General features: G+C 41.7%; 1 protein-coding gene across 3 annotated transcripts; it reads left to right on the forward strand.

Annotated features, from left to right (window-relative positions):
* The first annotated feature begins 21 nt into the window (after positions 1-21).
* On the forward strand, positions 22-12,056 carry os9 (OS9 endoplasmic reticulum lectin). 3 transcript variants are annotated; one of them, XM_026168054.1, is made up of 15 exons: positions 22-222; positions 581-763; positions 4,112-4,175; positions 4,268-4,344; positions 4,436-4,534; positions 5,942-6,143; positions 6,351-6,485; positions 6,634-6,749; positions 7,804-7,864; positions 7,978-8,060; positions 8,160-8,363; positions 8,491-8,692; positions 9,095-9,262; positions 9,635-9,744; positions 10,761-12,056. In XM_026168054.1, the coding sequence occupies exons 1-15, from the start codon at positions 70-72 to the stop codon at positions 10,896-10,898; spliced, it is 1,995 nt and encodes a 664-aa protein (XP_026023839.1). In that variant the 5' UTR covers positions 22-69; the 3' UTR covers positions 10,899-12,056. The 3 variants fall into 3 exon arrangements, with proteins under 3 accessions (XP_026023839.1, XP_026023840.1, XP_026023841.1); XM_026168055.1 differs by having other exon boundaries at positions 7,981-8,060; XM_026168056.1 differs by lacking the exon at positions 9,095-9,262.
* Positions 12,057-22,455: the final 10,399 nt, after the last annotated feature.

The following is a 22,455-nucleotide window of genomic DNA, read 5'->3' on the forward strand; positions in this document are numbered from 1 at the left end:
CCAATCCGCTGCTACCATGTCAGGCATTGTGTGTTGTTGCTGTCAGACAGGGGTAAGAGGCGATAGTCAATGATGGCTGCTTCCTTGGTTTGGTTGTTAAAGAGACTGTACGTTTTCTTGTTGACATGTCCCCTCTGTGTCCCGGGCTTCTTGAATTTGGAGGAGCTTAATGACATGAAATATGGGATTCAGATTCTTCCCGATCCTGTCATCCTGGGGCAGGTGAGTCAGAAAATGCTAACGGATATAGCTTGTTAGCTTAAATATGAGCTAGCGGTATTTATTTACTATTAATAGTGTCAAATAATTCACAAAGCGTGAGACCTGATGTCATAAAAGCACAAAACATGTTAAAATAAATCTTATAGAGTTACATGAAGACGAGTAATTCTCAGGTGAAGTACGTCACAGCATGCTGTGACAGCTGTTATGTTCATTGCCACATGTCTATAACTAGCTAAAAGTAAAGCCGCAAACCATGTTTTTATCTGTTTGCATTCACCTGATGCGTTGGTAATGTGTGAACATGTGTGTCAACATTAAATTCACCCCCTTTTCCATGTCTGTCTTACGTTTGTAGACTAAGACAGAGGAGGTTATGATGGTGTCCAGTAAGTACAAACAGCTCTATGAGTGTCGACTTCCAGCCCAGGCTGTGCGTTTTCATCAGGATCCCGCCACTGAGCCTGACTCGGAGGGTTACACTGGGCCAGATATCCCAGACCTGCTCAAGCCCATGCACAATGCCCCATGTCTACTCAAGGTTGGTCCTTAACTACTTATCTGTGTAATCCAACAGAGAAATGCTTAAGCTGTTTACACAGTGGTGTGACTACAATAATAATACAACAATAAGAACACAAGAGCAAAACACACCGAAAGCGTGTGTATATTTGCCAGCTTAAGTAAACCATTTTTAAAACGCACATGGATGCCCCAGAAGCTTGCCAAAAACAACACTGGGAGGCTCTTGATTCAGTATTCATTGGATTAAAGGTTGCTCGTCTGCATCAGTGACTGGGTACAAAAGCAGTATATCTAAGAGACACACATCTGTTAATGTACCTGTGTTTTCAATTGTTCAGCTTATGTGTTAAGGTTTACCCAAAAGCTCACAAGTACTTTATCACTATCTTCTTGCTCACAGTGCATCTTATCCATGTATCTCCTTACCAGTGTTGGGAAGGTTACTTTTAAAATGTATTCCATTACAGATTACAGAATACATGCCCCAAAATGTATTCTGTAACGTATTCCGTTACGTTACTCAATGACAGTAACGTATTCTGAATACTTTGGATTACTTAATATATTATCGTGCTTTTTACAACAACGTGAATGTACTATTGCTGTGTGATTTATTACTATTACTGAAGGTCCGCGACTCCGAACTGTAGTAAAGGGACCTCTGACTAATACGGCGGGGTCCCTGGCGGGCTCGTAGCCGAAAAATAGCTTTACTTTGTTGTGTGGGTCAACTTTTCTTGCGAGAGACAGAGAGAGGCGTTGAAAGGCTGCTCCAACGGAACTTATTGTTTTCGGAGGAAAACACGAACACAGTGTACAGTCGAGTCTTAATAGCTTACTTACAACTGGGCTCGTCAGGCACTCTTCTTGGCTGCAGTGGTTATTATTATATTTACATGCTTCCAGCTCCCGTTTTTCCTCGATGACTGCTCGTACCTTTCCACTCCCCTTTTTCTCCCTCCTCGCGCTCACAGACCCATAACGTGTATGGCAGTCCATTCTCCCTGCAACACGGACTACACTGAACATGATGCTACATTCTTTAGAGCTATGCTTGTAGCATTCTGCCTGTTAGCTTAGCACAACAACAACAACGAAAAGGCGCTCTCTCACCCAGGAAACACACAGTCGCAGAGAGAGAGAGCGTCGCCCTGTAACCATGGCAACCGTAACGCTGCCGCCTGGAACAAAAGAACGTAGCTGTCAAACAAAACCCAAACAGTCCTGACCCGCGACAATATGAAACAGGAAAGTACCGCAGTGTAATCCATTTATTTCAACAAAGTAACTGTATTCTGAATACCACCTTTTTAAACGGTACCCGTAACTGAATACAGTTACTCATATTTTGTATTTTAAATACGTAACGGCGGTACATGTATTCCGTTACTCCCCAACACTGCTCCTTACAATGTGTTTTTTGTATAGTCATGAGACAAAGAAAGTTTGTCACACTTTCCGCTTCCATAGGCATAAAGAGGTTAAGTCACAGCCTGGTGCTGTTAATCAAATGTGCTTGATTAATTGATCATGTGCTCTGGAGCATTCAGGTGTGTTAGCACAGTACCAACGAGGAAAAACAATACCAAAGATCTCAAAGAATCAGTTGTTTCTGCCCATCAGTCTTGATGAGTTATAAAGCTATTGCCTTCAAAATGAACTCCATCATTCTACAGTAAGAATTTTTCCCAACATTTGAGACAGCCGCCAATATTCCCAGGAGTTGATGTCCCAGTAAAACCCAAGGTCAGCCTGTGCAGTCCTCAGAGAAACTGGGAAAATACCCAAGAGACTAGCTCAAACTCCACAGGCCGCAGTTAGAATGTTAAATGTTAAAATGGTAAATGGCCTGCATTTGTATAGCGCTTTACTCAGTCTCTAAGGACCCCAAAGCGCTTTACACTACATTCAGTCATTCACCCATTCACACACACATTCACACACTGGCAATGGTAAGCTACGTTGTAGCCACAGCTGCCCTGGGGCGCACTGACAGAGGCGAGGCTGCCGGACACTGGCGCCACCGGGCCCTCTGACCACCACCAGTAGGCAAACATGGGGTTAGTATCTTGCCCAAGGATATTTGGCATGCAGCCAGGAGGCAGCCTGGGATCAAACCACCAATCTTCTGATTAGTGGCTGACCTGCTCTGCCACCTGAGCTACAGCCACCCCAAAGTTTACAACAGTACAGTTAGAAAAAGACTGAACAAGTATGACTTGTTTGGAAGGGCTGCCAGAAGAAAAGAGCATATTCTCTAAAAACAACATGGGAGTCTGACTTAGATTTTCAAAGTTACATCTGATTAAACCACAAGACTTCCTGAAAAATAGTCCTCATTTATAGGGCTGCCAGGATTAGTCGACTAGTCACGATTACGCGTTGTTTGAAGCTTTGTAAGATCCCAAAAGACGCAGGAATAAGTAGTAGTATTTAAGAGTGTAATAACGGACTGAAACAGAAGATGGCAGCACTGCATGTACAAGGATGCCAGCTGCCGTTAAACCCCGAAGAAGTAGCTCTCTCCCAGAATTCATAGCGCAGCCCAGCTCAGTTTCCAACAATAGCGGCAGCTAGTTAGTTTTAATATTACTCTTATTATTCTTTCTGGGTCACAAAATAAACGTTTAACATATTTTTAGGCGAGAATGTAGCTGTGTAAACCTCAAATATCTGCTCAGTTTATCAAGACACCACATATTTTCAAAAGCGCTCCGGCGTTTTCGGAGACGTCTGTTACCCACTAGCTCGATAGCTAGCCGGGGGCAAGGCTCACTAGAGCCTGTGAGAACACCGGACTCCCGGCAAATCATTTTCAAACCCACCGCGGTCTTTCGCTACTCAGATTAAACATACATAAGTCACTTAGATAACTTAAAAATGTTATTGTTTGGCTTTTTTTTTAGTATTTTATTTTTTCCTGAGTAAATCGGTTTGGCTGAGATTAAAGTTATAGTTTTTACACAGCTGAATAAACGTCAAGCAGACAGCTGATTATCAGAAGTGTGAGATGCTCGAGAATATACTCCGGTGTCCTGTTATATTTTAGATAGCAAGGAGTTTATTAACCTTCACCGAAACAACCTGCAAATTTCATTAAAATTTAATAAACTATCATCTTGTCTTAATTTTTAGTTAGCACATACCTTAAACACTTAAAGCTTTAAGCTAATGATAGTTATATAAGAGCAGATGCATGCTGGTGCAATAAGCTGTACGCTGTATGTCCAATGGATGCATGATCTGATTAGTCGACTAATCGCAAAAATAATAGTTTGTGGCAGCCCTATTTACAAATATATGCGTGGGACCGTTTCAGGCTTAGGCACTGTGTCAAAGTCTAACAGAAATACCTGTCCTGCAGACGAAGGACTGGTGGACGTACGAGTTCTGCCATGGCCAGCATATCAGACAATACCACCTTGAAGGTGAGAGGCCACTTCTCTGTTTTTTTGTTTTTTTTAACCTACAAGAGGCTTTCAGTTATTGTTTTTGACAAATTTTGTTCTTTTGTCCTTAGACACAGAGATCAAAGGAGACATTCTCTTCCTGGGTTATTATGAGTCAGAATTTGATTGGAGCAATGAAACAGCAAAGGTAAAGTTGCCTCTATGTTGTGGCTGATTTGCATGACTGTACAATATGAACCAAACAATCGTGGGTGCATCCATTGTGTTTTTTCTCTCAGGCCTCCAAACAGCACAGGCTAAAGCGGTACCACAGCCAGACCTATGTAAATGGCTCTAAGTGTGACCTAAATGGAAATCCCAGAGAGACTGAAGTCCGGGTGAGATATTTACATTTGGAACACATCCTGCTTGAGATGATTTGTGTGTTTCACTTTTTTTTTCTTTTTGATTTTTGACTGTCTCCTTGCTTATCCAAACACTCATATGCAAAATGCCTGTGCAGATTTATAAGCCTTTCACTTTTAAATATATCCCAAGCAGCAGACATTTTGAACATGAATATGTTTTATGTTTGCTTTGCTTAAAAGACTCAGCTGAGTTTTAATTTTTAAAGAAATTATTATTGTTCTTTGTTGTAGTGTAGTCTAGTCAAAACAAGTTATAGCATCTTAACTGTCTCCATTTTTACCTCCACTTTAATGCCAGAGTCATCTTTGCGATTCCTTCTGTGTAGAAATATTTATGAATAGTTTTGAGGGAGGTCAGGTGGGAGACGCTGGCTAGTTTTTCTGGAAAAATTAAAACTGTGACTTAGACATTAGTTCAGATTATGACAGCATGCTTTTTTGTGTACTTAAAAGAGCTAAAAATACTTCACATGCCAAACGCAAAGTTTGGCATGTGAAGTATTTTGCTCATCCTGATACTTTATTGGGTCCAAAAACTAAACCTGTTTGACCTTATTAAATGAAGGAACCCGTCATCTAGTCAGCTGTCTTAATCTCATGGAGCAGCCAGTTTTTTAGTGCTAAACAACCCTAAACCCCCAAACTAATTAAGACAAATTGCCATCTGAAAACTAATGGTTTTGAGATTAATTTAGGCAAGTGCTTTGTTCACATGGGGACTTAACTGCACACTCAGATGAGACTGATTATTAGAACAAGAACTAAAAGAGGAGAAGAAATAAAATCCAGAAAGCTTCCCGGTCCCCAGATATTCATATACAGCTGTTTGTTTAGAGATACGGCGTTAGTCGACTCTTTAGCCCTTCTACAGGAGATTAAGTTTATCAGAAGATGATGATTCTCTGATTACACAGATGTTGTAGTGAAACTTAATAACTCTGGAATCCTCTTAGGAACTCACTAAAGATCTGAAAATGATCGGGGTCTGTGGAAGAGTGATCAGAAGGAAACCTTAAGAGAGTAGAGTCAAAGTATTTGAGTTGTCAGTTGTGTGTGTTAGTCACACAGGAAACATTTCACAAACAGGAAAAAGGTTCTCTGTAAATTCTCAGTCACCAAGGTATTGGCAGTCGTAAGCACTTGTTAAGACATGAATAAAGCAGAGATTGGCCACTGTTGGTTATCCTGATCTGTCTGTGTTTTGGCATTTGTAACAGTTGATGAATTCCCTGTTTATTTACTGTATTTAAACATTTTCACCTAAAAAAAAGAAAAGAAAAAAGAACCAAATATGTTGCAACCCAGCAGCGCCCAAAAAGTTGGGCATTTAATTCAGCTCAAAGTAGTTTGCATACTTTTGCTCTGTTTTGTTTCCAGTTTGTATGTGAAGAAGGCTCAGGTGACTACATTGCGCGAGTAGATGAACCTCAGTCATGTCGATATGTGCTGACAATTCACACCAGTCGCACCTGCCAGCACCCATTCCTGCGGCCACCATCCACTGCCAAGCCTCAGGGCATTGTGTGCCAGCCAGCACTAAGTGCCCAACAGTACATGGATTACGTCAAGGCACAAGTCTGTGAGTGAATAAAAAAACATTGAAGGGCAAAGCAATGCATCTTGGAGGCCTCTTGATTTTTTTTTATTTTTCGCATTTTAAAACAGATTGTGGTCTTTTTAATAAAAATACCAGCTAAGAAGCTAACTTGGCTTTCAAACTTCAAGCTTGCTCTCTCCTTTGTCTTGTGGTTGATTCCTCTGCCAATCATCCTGTTTCCGTTCCCAGCGGACACAAAACGTAAAGTGGAGCAGATCTCGGAGGAATTGAGGAGTCTTGATGAGATGTTAGCTGGTAATGAAGGAGGAGATGGTGCAGTAAAGGTAACAGCAGAGGAGACATCGCCTAGCAGTCGTAGAAAAGGTGAGTTTTTTTGATGCTTATGAGGCAAACGACCCCGCAGTAGTAACTTGTCAGTGCACCTAATAATAAAGTGCCGATCCATCCATAATGGGCGTTTGTGTATTAATTCTGATTCTAACACGAGTGTCTATTTCTGGTTTTGAAACAGGTCCTGCTGATGTATCAAAAGATGGAGAGTCAGATGAGGCAGAAGACTCTGACTTCTGGGAGGGAGTGACAAAGCCAGCAAGTTCAAGAACATCTACTTTCCAACAGGAGAATCAGGTATAGCAAGTGCAATTCAATTCAATTTTATTTGAATAGCGCCAAATCACAACAAAAGTCGCCTCAAGGCGCTTTACATTGTACAGTAGATACAGAGAAAAGCCCAACAATCATATGACCCCCCATGAGCAAGCACTTTGGCAACAGTGGGAAGGAAAAACTCCTTTTTAACAGGAAGAAACCTCCGGCAGAACCAGGCTCAGGGAGTGGCAGCCATCTGCTGCGACCGGTTGGGATGAGAGAAGGAAGACAGGATAAAAGACATGCTGTGGAAGAGAGACAGAGGTTAATAACAGATATGATTCAATGCAGAGAGGTCTGTTAATACATAGTGAGTGAGAAAGGTGACTGGAAAGGAAAAACTCAATGCATCATGGGAATCCCCGCCAGCCTACGTCTATTGCAGCATAACTAAGGGAGGATTCAGGGTCACCTGGTCCAGCCTTAACTATATGCTTTACCAAAAAGGAAAGTTTTAAGCCTAATCTTTAAAGTAGAGATAGTGTCTGTCTCCCGAATCCAAACTGGAAGCTGGTTCCACAGAAGAGGGGCCTGAAGGCTCTCCCTCCCATTCTACTTTTAAATACTCTAGGAACAACAAGTAGGCCTGCAGAGCGAGAGCGAAGTGCTCTAATAGGGTGATATGGTACTACAAGGTCATTAAGATAAGATGGGGCCTGATTATTTAAGACCTTGTATGTGAGGAGCAGGATTTTGAATTCAATTCTGGATGCAACAGTCTGTCTTCTTGGTAGAAACACACAACAGTGAGTAACTCAAATTGAAATGTAGCCATAAAAATACATTTGTAATTGGCTCTGCAAGGTCCAATGACATGTTCATTTTGGTACAGTTTTGACATCTTCTGATTATCATTCTACTGTTACTTACACTTTTGATTATTATTAAATGTAGTACTGTGTATATCGTATAATACTGAATTTCCAGGTATTTTTGACAGTGCGATCTGGCTTTTTTAACCACTAGAGGGGGCAGTCAGATGCTTTCTGTCACCATTTCCTCCCTCTAACCTGATTTTTCCTCTTTCTGACAGGCAGCAGATGGTGGCCATACCTCACATGCAGACAATGAAATCATAGATGATGGTGATGAAGGTACTGAGAAAGATAGTGCTGTTTTAGTGCACAGCTTATTTAAAAAAAAAAAGAAAGAAAACAAAGCAAATACAAGCTGGAGCTTTTTCTTCTCTGATATTCTTCTTTTTTAGTAGAAAGATTCAACTTTAAAATCATCACTGACCCAGCAGACCTGATGAAATTTGTCCAGCACCTTAAGGAGAGTAACAGGAAGGTCAGTATTTGCTGTTGTTAGTGACAGCAAATGACTGCCTTTTTTCTCTTGGCAGTGCATAGGCTTTCCAATCCTTTTCTGTTTTGTTTTTATTTTTAGAAAGCACAAGATCAAGCCAAAAGTAGAGAAGAGACAGCACGACACAACAGAGTAACGGAGAAACTTGACGAGGAGGAGAAAGATGAAGAGGACCCCGTGCTACAGGAGTTTGAGGATGAGATGGCTGACCTCTCTGTGCCTTCGGATAAAATCGAAGAGATAAAGGAGGAAATGCAGAAGGAGTTTGACAACATCATAAACGAGGTTTAAGACTATATATATATAAGTTGATACCTAAAATACCTAAAATTTGATTAGACAGATACGTAACAAGGAAAAGACCAAACTAAATACTAACTTTAGGCGTTGCTTGGCTCTATCTGTGTTGTAGGCTCAACAGGAACTCGAGACAGAGGGTCTGAAAGGGGAGTTTGACCGCACTCAGGCAACACAGACACTGGAGACGACGCTGGATAAGATACTCGATCATTTGGAGGAGAAAGACGTTCAGGACCCAGAGCAGAAAACGTCCGGAGGCCAAAGAGCCAGCGACCCAGCCCGGGGGAGCCCCAGCCTGGCTCCGAAGCACCCAGGTAACCAGGGGGCTTGACCCTTTTGTAGTCATGTGCATGTCCACACCCTCTGTGTATAATCATCTTCATAATTCATCAGTCTGTGCAGTAGATGTGTGTTATGACATCCTCCATCTCAGGAAAGATCCACACATGGAATTTGAAGAATTCAGAGAATTTATGTTATCAGATCACTTTCGGTCAGTTGCAGTCTTTCTTCTCCAGCCATTAATGTCACCGTGGGTGACTTTTGATTGCATTAATCTAAATCTAAATTAAAATTTCTGAAATCAGACACAGTATTTTAATCTATGTTCATAACACAATGCTATGCGAGGCTCTTGCCTCCTTCATCTCGTGGCCCTACTGGTGGGTTTTGAGGTGAACTGTCTTGTTTGTCCCTCTTTTGTCTCGTCACCCTAGACCAAGCAGCTGACGACCATGTTAAGATCAAAATAACTAAGTATAAGACGGGTATCAACCCTGATGGGGAGGTGAAAGTTCAGGAGGTGGGCGAAGGAGACCCGCAGTGGCAGCACATAAAGGACGTGGTTAAAGAACAGCTAGAGAAGGCAGGACTGAAGGCCGAAGGTATGAAGGGAGAGTGCCCGAAACACTCACGGCCTTTTCTCTCTTCCATCTGTTATCTTCAGTGTACAGCACTGTATTTCTCTTCGTATCCTATGTAAAATAAAAACCTGTCTAATGAGTTAAAAAGAGAAGATTTTGAAAAATCTGTTTTCATGTAAGGAAAAAAATAATAGCAAGCTTAAAGCTCACCTTAATCAAAGAACATATCTCAGCCAGGTGTGCTGTGTTTTTCCACTCATATGTTTGTGTCATTCATGTCAATCATCCCGTTGTCATTGTTGACTTGTTCAGCAGTTTTCTTACGCCATTTGGATGTGTTAGGCGTAACTGCTGAACCTTTTTTGTCTTCCGTCTGTTTTTCTTTGTTGTTAGGAAAAATCGAAGTGAAGATCTTGACACGAAAAAACGCAGAAGAGGCAGGTGATCAGTGGCTGACTGAGGAAGATACAAAGTCCTTCAGGGAGCTACTCATTAATCTCCTGGTAACTGAAGTAGTACTTCTATTGGGTTCCTTTGAATGCTTCTAGCTGTTGCTTGCAGGCTTGAACTGTGTCTGACGGAAGCGCTGTACAGTTTGCTGAGTGTTTTCCTGTCTGCAAGAAAGAACAGAGTGGCCTGCTGTTCTTGTGTGTTTGTCTGCTTTCACAGAAATTAATTACAGAAACCAAAAGCTCATTGGATTGTAGTTATGACACATTTAAAGTTTATTCAGGCTGGGGGCATCAGTTGAGATGTCAGTAAGCACAATTCAACAGAATTTGTGGACGCAGTATTAAAGAAAAGAAGGAACAAAATGTCCTTGTCACCAGGTGAAAAGGTCAATGTCACTTTCACAGCAGACCCTCATGACTGCTACATCGTCTCTTTTTCCTGGTGTATGTTGAAGTGGAGCCAGCTTTCACTTCTGCTTCTTTTACTGGCTGCACTCTAAGTACAGATTTGTTTATGCTAAGTGAATTCCCGTCCCCCCTCTGTCTTTGCAATATAGTGTGTGCAATTTCCTGCCACACTACCCAAAAGCAACTATTTCCATCACTATTAAGAGCTGCTGGCTAGTTACTCAATTCGTTGGTAGGTACAGTTTCCTTTGCGACCAGTTATTGCCAGATACAGTAGTTGCCAACTGGTCTCTAGACCTGTGTGACTGAGGGCTCAGGAAAGGTGCTCTTATAAGCTTCCACGAGCACTGTGGTTACATGTTTGAACTTCATGGTACAGATTTCTATGTCATCTTTATGTAACAGAAGATCCTACACTCTCAAATGTGCAATTTCATTTTTTTGGTCTTATTCTTATTATCTTCATGGTAAATTAGACAGTAGAGGACTTTTATATTTTTCATCCTGCTCTGTAGGAATCACCTTGCTGAATTTTGATTGGCAGCTGAGTGTTAGCACAAGATTTGATGAATCTTCTAGCAGCAAAGTGGATTAGATTTGTTGTTTTAGTTTTTAACCCATTCCTGTTTTTACTCCCCCCCCCCTCCCACCACCACCAGACTGGAGGCACTGAAGAGGTTTATAAAGAGGAGAAAAGGCAGCAGGAGTTGGAGAACAACTACAGATTTGTTTGGGGAGATTCCCAGGAGGAGTCAAAGTCATCCAGCTCCTATGATTCAGATGACGTGGATATATGAGCTCATTCAGAGTGACCCTTTGTGATGTTGCACTCCTATGGAGAGCAGGAGGGAGGAGGACTCTTAAGGTTTAGTCATAATTTTGAGAAAGCCCACTTGATTTGGTCATTGCTGTTAAAACCTGTGCTGTTTACACATTCAGAAAATGTGTTCATGTGGCTTGAATAGGCAATAATGCAAGTGTCTTTAATGGGGCAACGTTTATATGTTGCACAATGTGTCAGCTGTACTTGTGCAGTTGAAGTTATGCATTTTCCCCTTTTTGACGGGATTCAGTTTTTGTTTTCAGTTTTACTAAATATTCACGATTAGTTCTGACGTCGTCTGCAGCACACTGTTTATCCTCAATTAAATTATTACTTGTTTGTCTTCTGTGTTGCCATTGACAGAGACGTCCGTAGTGTGAGTCAACAAGGGAATTCTGTTTACTTCAGCAGATTGTACGATCTGCACAGGTTGTTTTGTTCGTCTTTCTTTCTTTCTTTCTTTTTACTGAAAAGTAAAAGAAAAAATGTTGAAAACAAAAGGAAAAAACCCTCAAATTCCAGTTTCCACTGATCCTCGAAGCTTTCTGATTTGATCCATTTGGTGAAAACAAACAAGTAAACAGTGTCTGCACACACTGGCAGTTGATATATAGTTTTTGTTTTGTTTTTTCACAAATGTCCTGTGAATTCAGAAGAGAACAGAAAAATTTTGAATACTTTTTGTTTTTGACAGTAACTGGATTTAATATATCTCAACTTGGAAATCAAATAAATCTACAGTGTCAATCAGATTCAGTGCACCACATTAATGCAAACATGCACTTAAAGGGCTGAATTTGTAAATTTTGTGAATGCTTGTGGGTACTTGCAAGTCAACATGTACATAATTATTGTGTCATTATTTTTTTGATTTATTGTAAAATAGCACAGATTAAGTGGCGACGGAGTTACCTGAGTAAATGAGTTTTAAAAATCCTGACTCTGCATTCTGTTATGAGAAATAATCTCATATGAGATGTAAATCACATACACACTCTTTTTTTTCAGACACAGTAGTGTTTTCGTATTAAAAAGTCTGCATCTGTTACCTCAGATATCTTGTAAATACAATTCTGCTGCCTCTTTTCAGTTGTTTGTATTGTGTATTAAAACTGCCAAATGTTAGATGTTAGACATTTGTATTTTTATTATCTCATACATTCAGTGTTACAATCCTTACTAGTATGGCTACTTGTATGCTAGGCCAACTGTATCAACAAATTTCCATCCGATACTATAACTGTTAAAGTGAGCAGTGGGCCAACCCTGGCGACTAGTAAAATATTGAGACTGAGAAGACTGGCTAACCTGAGAACAAGATGGGAGCAGCATATGGAAGGACAAGTTGTTTTTGGATGTAAAATAGTACAAAACAACTAATCAAATGTTGAAATTAAAAAAAATGACAAGATTGAATTTAATGCTATCAAGTTTCTAAAGTGTCTACAGATGCATCAAGAAGGCTGGAAAAGTTTTTGAAATGCTCAAAATCAAAGAACATAAGAGACCTTTTCAACTGGGTGATCTATTATGAGGATGAAGGTAGTGAAAGAGGACATGTAGAGGGCTGGTGTGACAGGAGAGCATGCAAGGTAAAATGCAGGCAGTTCACGGGTAAGACTGCTGTAAGTATTGTTGAGTGGGTGGATAAGGGTTCAGACTTGTTAAGGGCACGACATCTTTCGCCAGCTGAACAAGCGCTTTTTATTTATGACCATCTAGACAGGGAGCCTAGGGAAGAGAATAAGTATCAGCAGAGGTGGCTGGTATGAAATTGGCTAAGCCCTACCCATCCTTATTTGAACAAATGATGTTCAAATAGCACAGTGGGGGAAAAATGACTGAATCGTAAATTTTGTGTTGCGTGTTTTCATGAAAGGAACTGCTAATGGCAAGTGTAAGTAGGCATTCCCTTTACTGTTTCCAATGTCTGCTTTTTGGAGGAGACGCAGCTTGGACCTAACAATGGATTGTAGATTTGAAGCATTTATCTGACAAAATTGTGAAATGTCTCACTTTCTCTCACTCATATATATCACTACTAGTTGCCACTGAGTATCAGCCTTAAGTGGAAAAGACAATCCAGAACAGATTCTGACCATTTCACAGGAATTGTATGGATGTACTAAGTCCAGGCCCAGAAAATCACTGATATCAACTGATATGTGCAGCTCACCGTCACCCATTTACTCATACTATGGTGCAGCTCAAACCATGGGTGCATAAATAATCGCAGCACACGGAAGGTCCCACCACCAAGGCTATAGAGGATCATAAGAGAACTTTTCAGCAGAAAGTCTAGCTTCTTACCACCTGTTTACATCAGGCCATTACTCCTTTTTTGATTATTTTCTGAACTACAAGGTTTTGGACATTTGAGTTTCTATGCACTGTCCAATGAAGGCTAGCTTGAAGTTTGCAGTATAATGTGTCACATATAACCCTTCTGAATGAAATCTAGCAAGTCTGAAGCATAAAAATTGTTTCAGTGACAAGTTATAGGCCACAATCACTTTTTGGCAGCGTGAAAATGGCATGTTCTCAGTCGATATTCTCAAAAACACAAGAAAGGCTACGTTCACACTGCAGGTCTTAATGCTCAATTCCAATTTTTTGATCAAATCCAATTTTTTTGTCTGCTTGTTCACACTACAAACAAAATGTGACAGCAAACGCACTCTAGTGTGAACTCTTAAAGCAGCACGTCACACACAACGTGCTCTGTTTAGATCCAGACCAAAAAATATTGTTTGACTGATGGCCCTTAAATATAGAGACTTGTTTCGAACTTTACGTTTCCCAATTTTGCTTTAAGTTGTAAAGCTATTTTGTTATTTACATATGGCTTAATAATTATCATTATTGCTGTTTTAGAGAAGAGCAGTGCTTCAAAGGATAGTTGCAGATTTCGGTCAGAATCTGCAGATTATACAGTACAAATAAAATGTTCACGTTTCTCCACGTTTCTGGATGTCCAGGAAGCGTTCACGATGTCTTCTCGGGCACTGATAATTGGCGTCTGCCTCGTGTCAGTGACGTAAAAGACGGATTTCATACGACATGACCATTCAAACAGCAGTCGCTTTCTAAAACATCAGATATGTATTGGATTCAATACCACATACGAAAGTGACCCATATTGGATTTGAAAATATCAGATTTGTGCTTTTCACATTGTCATACCATGATTGGATATGGGGCGCATAGGGTCAAAAAAATTTGACGCGCTTTCGCGTGGAGTGTGAACGTAGCCAAAGAGTCATTGGGATACTGGCACAATAGGTCTTTAGGTCAATAGACCCAATCACTTTCTGGCACTTCCTAGCACACAGTTTTTGTAAGTTTGTATCTTTCCAGTTATTGAGTCGGTAATTCACTTATCCACCCATTTTCTTCTTCTTATCTAAATGAGGGTTACGCGGAGGTTTGAGCCCATAGAGCTAGATTCTGGGTACCGGTTGCAGGGCTAACACAGAGCCAGAGAACTATTCGCACTCACATTCACACCTATTTAGAATCACCAGCTAACCTAACCTGGTAATTGCATGTCATTGGACTGTGGGAGGAAGCCAGAGTAGCCAAAGAGAACCCACACACAAAGGCCAGATAGTGTATTTGAACCCAGAACCTTTTTGCTGTGAGGCAGCTGTTCAAACCAGCAGTAACAGCAGCACTCAGCCATTTCTTCATAAATATTTGGAAAGGTGGACTTTGTCTGTGTGTGATTTATGGAACATGGGACTTTTTCTAGGAGAATAACATCACTCTTTTGGACCATCCTGCGTCTTCACCACTTGAAGAAATGTTCCCACTCACCTCGTGGAAACGTTTGCATCAAACATGCTGCAAAGAATTTGTGAAGTGATCAACAATAACGGTGGTGCTACTCATTACTTGTTCTTGTTTGGAATTTTGATCTTTGTTTTGGGGGCGTTTATGGGTTTTTTTTTTTTTGGAGGTGTGGTCCTAAACTTTTGATCAGCTGTATATGTATGTATGTGTTTCAGGTTAAGCATTGTTTTCAATAAATTGCATGCTCAAAAAATGTTTTGAACAGCACTGTATGTGTATAATGTGTAAAAGTTTAAGTGGTATGGAAACTTTTTCAAGGCACTGTAGGTGTTAAAACAGTAACAGTAAACCAATCCCTCTCAGTGGAGCCATAACCCCACTCGTGACTAAGAACAGCTACTGCCAAACTGAGACATCCCAAGGTTTTTTTTTTTAAATAACTAGTCATTAAGACATAGAGGGGGTAAAGGCATAAAAACATATATAACGTTCATGCTGAATATATAACATATAGTCTAGCTGCATTCTACCGATAGTATAAGGGTACTTTACTCTTGTTTGCAATGGGTATGACTAGTCACCATGCCCTGTGGTATATACAGAAGAGAGGAAGCAGATGTACTGATCGTGCAGGCTGATGTAAAAAAAACCTACAGATTTGAGAGGAGAAAAAAAAGGATGTCTTGACAGAATATATATATATCTATATATATATATATATATATATATATATATATATAGATATGTATATATATATATATATATATATCTATATATATAGATATGTATATATATACACACACACTGCCTGGATTGATTACAAGAAGGCCTATGACTCAATGCCCCACAGCTGGATACTGGAATGCCTAGAATTGTACAAGATCAATGGGACCCTAAGAGCCTTCATCAGGAACTCAATGGGGATGTGGCGTACAACACTAGAGGCCAACTCCAAGCCCATAGCACAAGTCACCATCAAGTGCGGGATCTACCAAGGAGATGCTCTGTCCCCACTGCTGTTCTGCATAGGCCTGAACCCCCTCAGTGAGATCATTAACAAGACTGGCTACGGATACCGACTACGGAACGGAGCAGTTGTCAGCCACCTCCTGTACATGGATGACATCAAGCTGTATGCCAAGAGTGAACGAGACATCGATTCACTGATCCACACTACCAGGCTATACAGCAATGACATTGGAATGTCGTTCGGACTGGAGAAGTGTAGCCGGATGGTAACAAAGAGAGGGAAGGTAGTCAGAACTGAGGGGATTGAACTACCAGAAGGCAACATTGCAGACATAGAGGACAGTTACAAGTACTTGGGGATCCCGCAGGCGAATGGGAACCATGAAGAGGCCGCTAGAAAAGCTGCAACCACCAAGTACCTGCAGAGGGTCAGGCAAGTCCTGAGGAGTCAGCTGAATGGTAAGAACAAGATCCGGGCCATCAACACGTACGCCCTGCCCGTGATCAGGTACCCTGCTGGGGTAATAGGCTGGCCAAAGGAGGAGATAGAAGCCACTGACATAAAGACAAGAAAGCTCCTTACCATGCATGGAGGGTTTCACCCCAAGTCCAGCACCCTGAGGCTGTACGCTAAGCGGAAGGAAGGGGGCCGAGGACTGGTGAGTGTCAGCACCACAGTCCAGGATGAGACAACGAACATCCAAGAATACATTGGGAAGATGGCCCCAACTGACCGAGTGCTCAGTGAATACCTCAGGCAGCAGAAACCCAAGAAAGAGGAGGGAGACGAGGAACCATCATGGAAGGACAGGCCCCTGCACGGTATGTACCATCGGCAGATAGAGGAGGTGGCTGATATCCAGAAATCCTACCAGTGGCTGGACAAAGCTGGACTGAAAGACAGCACAGAGGCACTAATCATGGCAGCACAAGAACAAGCTCTGAGCACAAGATCCATAGAGGCTGGGGTCTATCACACCAGGCAAGACCCCAGGTGCAGGCTGTGTAAAGATGCCCCAGAGACAATCCAGCACATAACAGCAGGGTGCAAGATGCTAGCAGGCCAGGCATACATGGAACGCCATAACCAAGTGGCCGGCATAGTGTACAGGAACATCTGTGCCGAGTATAACCTGGAAGTCCCGAGGTCAAAATGGGAGATGCCCCCAAGGGTGGTGGAGAATGACCGAGCTAAGATCCTGTGGGACTTCCAGATACAGACGGACAAAATGGTGGTGGCTAACCAACCGGACATAGTGGTGGTAGACAAACAGAAGAAGACGGCCGTAGTGATCGATGTAGCGGTTCCGAATGACAGCAATATCAGGAAGAAGGAACACGAGAAGCTGGAGAAATACCAAGGGCTCAGAGAAGAGCTCGAGAGGATGTGGAGGGTGAAGGTAACGGTGGTCCCCGTGGTAATCGGAGCACTGGGTGCGGTGACTCCCAAGCTAGGCGAGTGGCTCCAGCAGATCCCGGGAATAACATCGGAGATCTCTGTCCAGAAGAGCGCAGTCCTGGGAACAGCTAAGATACTGCGCAGGACCCTCAAGCTCCCAGGCCTCTGGTAGAGGACCCGAGCTTGAAGGATAAACCGCCCGCAGGGGCGTGCTGGGTGTTTTATATATATATATATATATATATATATATATATATATATATTAGAGATGGACCGATCCGATATTACGTATCGGTATCGGTCCGATACTGACCTAAATGACTGGATCGGATATCGGAGAAAAATAAAAAATGTAATCCGATCCATTAAATATCACGAAAGCACCTCACAAAACTTGCAACACGCCGTAACTCACCTCAGAACGTTAGCATGTCGGAGCAGTATGCATCACATGATAGAGCGGCTGTGGCATGCGGGACCTGTGGTCTGGATAGCATTTGGAGCTTCGCTAGCAACCTGGCATTTCATCTCCGACAAAGTTATCCCCGAGAGAAGTAAAGCAAGTGTGTAAGTCCATCTCTGAATGTTTGTAAAGCATTCCTGCGTTAAGCTTAACGAGCGACTGCCTCTCGCTCTCCGGCTGCTACTTCAATCGTGAAACTGTGTGTGTGTATATATATATATATATATATATATATATATATATATATATATATATATATATATATATACACACACACACATATATATATATATGTATATATATATATATATATATACACACACACACACACACACATATATATATATATATATATATATATATATATATATATATTAGGGGTGCAACGATACACAAAATTCACGGTTCGGTTCGGTTCGATACTTTGGTGTCACGGTTCGATATTTTTTCGATACAAAAAAAATGTTCATGCCTTTTTAATTTGTCATTTATTAAAATTATAAATATATATTTTAACTCAAAAGTACAGTTTTTAAATTTAACCCTAACCCTTGTGCGTGTTTTTTATTTTGACAGCGAATGCGCACCTGCGGACCACTTATGTGCAGCCCTGGTTATTTAGCTCGTCATATTGCAGCCACAGAAATTATTTTGTCCATGAAACCATAAAGCTGCACTTTCTTTTTGCCTTATAGTCTGATTTGTCATAACTTCTCCGTTTTGTGGTAAGCTTTTCTTTGGCTGTCACTTCTTCACCCTGACCTGTCTTATTGGGCTCAGCAGAACTAAAATATATATCTGTCTGTGAAGGTTCTCAGTCATCCAGGTCATCGTAGTCAAATATAAATCCTGCTGCTTTTACATACGCACTCACATAAGCTCAGCGATTCTCTGCGCGATCAACCTCTCACATGTTTAAGCTGCGGGAGATTTCACTTGTCATGTTTGCATAGTAAGCTAACGATTAATAAGACGATGTCAGAGGAATTGGTGCGCAAATTATCATCACTCAGAGATCAGTGCTGTCGCTCTCTATACACAGTTTGCGCGATTGCAAAGTGAAAGCAAAAAAACAAGCGCAAATTCAAACGCGACTTCAATATGTCACATATTGACAGTGGCTCACCGATGCCAATGACATAATTACCCAGCTACATTTCCGAAAGAATGCAAAAGCATTGACATATATTTTTCCTTCCTACAATAGCCCGACGGGCAGGGTAGCCCATCTGAAAAAAATCGCTAGCCCCAGGACGTCGGGCTAGCGATTTTGCGAGCCCTGTATCTGATTGAGGAATCACTCATCTTTGGAAAAGAGAGTTTATTACAGAGAAATGCCTCTTTCCAAAATAAAAGCTATACTATCCTCTTCTTCTGGGCTATATTCTCAGCAGCATAAGGAGAATCATGTGCTAACAGCTGTCTAAATGACTCGGCTAAAGTTAGTAGCATGCTTGTTGTTTTTGTCTTTGCACTAGGATGATGTAAATGTGCAGTCATATTCGTTGTGTTCCCACTAGTGCTTTCAGGTTAATCTCGTTGAAATGACCTTAACGCCACAACACGGCAAATCTCCGTTAACGAGTTACCGCCGATCGCCCCGTGCATGGGGCTAGACGGCCAACATGTTAACGAGCTAACTGCGCTAACACACTAGTTCCCACCCATGTAATTGAGCATTGCATGGCACATCCAACATACTGTTTTACTTTAGTCCATATATATATATATATATATATATATACACATATATACACACATATATATATACACACATATATATACACACATATATATATACACACATATATATACAGTGGGGCAAAAAAGTATTTAGTCAGCCACCGATTGTGCAAGTTCCCCCACTTAAAATGATGACAGAGGTCAGTAATTTGCACCAGAGGTACACTTCAACTGTGAGAGACAGAATGTGAAAAAAAAATCCATGAATTCACATGGTAGGATTTGTAAAGAATTTATTTGTAAATTAGGGTGGAAAATAAGTATTTGGTCACCTCAAACAAGGAAAATCTCTGGCTCCCACAGACCTGTAACGTCTTCTGTAAGAAGCTTTTCTGTCCCCCACTCGTTACCTGTATGAATGGCACCTGTTTGAACTCATCATCTGTATAAAAGACACCTGTCTACAGCCTCAAACAGTCAGACTCCAAACTCCGCCATGGCCAAGACCAAAGAGCTTTCGAAGGACACCAGGAAAAGTATTGTAGACCTGCACCAGACTGGGAAGAGTGAATCTACAATAGGCAAGCAGCTTGGTGTGAAAAAATCAACTGTGGGAGCAATCATCAGAAAATGGAAGACATACAAGACCACTGATAATCTCCCTCGATCTGGGGCTCCACGCAAGATCTCATCCCGTGGGGTCAAAATGATCATGAGAACGGTGAGCAAAGATCCCAGAACCACACGGGGGCACCTGGTGCATGACCTGCAGAGAGCTGGGACCAAAGTAACAAAGGTCACCATCAGTAACACACTACAATGGCAGGGAATCAAATCCCGCAGTGCCAGACGTGTTCCGCTGCTGAAGCCAGTGCATGTCCAGACCCGTCTGAAGTTTGCCAGAGAGCACATGGATGATACAGCAGAGGATTGGGAGAATGTCATGTGGTCAGATGAAACCAAAGTAGAACTTTTTGGTATAAACTCAACTCGTCGTGTTTGGAGGAAGAAGAATACTGAGTTGCATCCCAAGAACACCATACCTACTGTGAAGCATGGGGGTGGAAACATCATGCTATGGGGCTGTTTTTCTGCCAAGGGGACAGGACGACTGATCCGTGTTAAGGACAGAATGAATGGGGCCATGTATCGTGAGATTTTGAGCCAAAACCTCCTTCCATCAGTGAGAACTTTGAAGATGAAACGAGGCTGGGTCTTCCAACATGACAATGATCCAAAACACACCGCCCGGGCAACAAAGGAGTGGCTCCGTAAGAAGTCCTGGAGTGGCCTAGCCAGTCTCCAGACCTCAACCCCATAGAAAATCTGTGGCGGGAGTTGAAAGTCCGTGTTGCTCGGCGACAGCCCCAAAACATCACTGCTCTCGAGAAGATCTGCATGGAGGAATGGGCCAAAATACCAGCTACTGTGTGTGCAAACCTGGGCCCTGTGCTTCGTACGTCGCTTACTACATCCAAGATCAAATGAAACATCCAAGATCAAATCATCGCGCTAACCGTGAGCGCGCTAATCCGGTTCCCCGAACACACCTGCTGTTGACGATTAGTACAGCTGGATGAAGTAATGTGCGATCACTGGGTGCCGTAAAAGGGGCTACGCATCGATAGTAGAAACATTGATCGGCAACCCGCTGATTGGTTGGCGAAAATGGCGAAGGAGCTCGCTCGGTATTTTTCGGCAGCAGAGCAAGAACTCTTGAGTGAGGGATTTCAGGAGTTTCAGAGTTTAATTAAAACGCAAGGGAACACTGCAAAGGCTGCAAAGGCAAGGAGAGAGGGCTGGCAGAAAGTTGCTGACAAATCAAACTGGTAAGTAATCCAATAATAACAATAATAATGGAGTGGATTTATATAGCGCTTTTCAAGGCACCCAAAGCGCTTTACAATGCCACTATTCATTCACTCTCACATTCACACACTGGTGGAGGCAGCTACGGTTGTAGCCACAGCTGCCCTGGGGCAGACTGACAGAAGCCAGGCTGCCATATTGCGCCATCGGCCCCTCTGGCCAACACCAGTAGGCGGTAGGGTAGATTTATCATATCACACCATATTATCCAATATTATATTACATTATATTATATTATAATATGTTATATTATATCCCCTTTCACATTAGAGCCACAACAGGACCCACTAGAACATGGGAACAAGTAAAAGTGAAATATAAGAATATTCTACAGAATGGTAATATTTATCACTTATATTGCTTGTCGTCTCTTGGAAAGAGACCCTGGAATAATCTGTTTGTTTATAACAGCAACCAAGAAAAGGGCAGAGCAAAAAAAAGACAGGTGGTGGTCCTGCACCCCCTCGTCAACAAGTTGGTTAAGTGAATAATACCCTCACGGGAAAATCGATATCTCTCTATGAGCACACTGTCGCGCTGAGCTAAAGGATCCTGTCTGTCCCGCAATATACGCTGAATTCTGAGGACTCTCCTTATCAATCTTGCACCTTCCGCAATGGGTTGCTCGCGTAAACGGACAGGATATGACTGCGACAGGCTTCCCAAATCCACCTTCGCTTTTATAGCCGTGGTCTCTCATCTTGATTACACGAAGTAATTTACAATTACTACTCTGAAATATGAATTACATCTGTAATAATCACATACATGTAATAGAATGTTAATAGTACATTTCCCTTTTTTAGGAAATGACCTGTATGTATCTGTGTGAAATCAATAAAAGGATCAAGTGCTGCATTATCTTTAGTTACATTGATGTTATTTATTTATGGAAAAACAGTGGTGGAATATCGCTGTTGCTTTCGTATGAATGACGCGGACATACCTGCGTGGCCACGATCTAATCCTGTTTACATAAAGTAAACCTGCTCCCCAGCAGGTTTACGCTTACGGCACTGTTGCTATGACAGCAAGTCCCGGATGGGCTTCGGGGAACCGAACGATCCAGGATCACGCGAAATCGTCAACAATCTAATCCAGCTAACTCACTTAGCAAGGTATGAAGCACAGGCCCCTGGTAAAGACCTATAGTAAACGTTTGACCTCTGTTATTGCCAACAAAGGTTATGTTACAAAGTATTGAGTTGTATTTTTGTTATTGACCAAATACTTATTTTCCACCCTGATTTACGAATAAATTCTTTACAAATCCTACCATGTGGATTCATGGATTTTTTTTTCACATTCTGTCTCTCACAGTTGAAGTGTACCTCTGGTGCAAATTACTGACCTCTG

This window comes from Astatotilapia calliptera, chromosome 5, assembly GCF_900246225.1.
Source record: "Astatotilapia calliptera chromosome 5, fAstCal1.2, whole genome shotgun sequence".
Taxonomy (NCBI): domain Eukaryota; kingdom Metazoa; phylum Chordata; class Actinopteri; order Cichliformes; family Cichlidae; genus Astatotilapia; species Astatotilapia calliptera.

Bases quoted from the DNA above. Each gene is read 5' to 3' on its own strand.
- os9 (XM_026168054.1), top strand. From the start codon at position 70: ATGATGGCTGCTTCCTTGGTTTGGTTGTTAAAGAGACTGTACGTTTTC. The intron at 223-580 runs GTGAGTCAGAAA...TTACGTTTGTAG, and splicing joins ATCCTGTCATCCTGGGGCAG to ACTAAGACAGAGGAGGTTAT. The intron at 8,693-9,094 runs GTAACCAGGGGG...TCGTCACCCTAG, and splicing joins CCTGGCTCCGAAGCACCCAG to ACCAAGCAGCTGACGACCAT.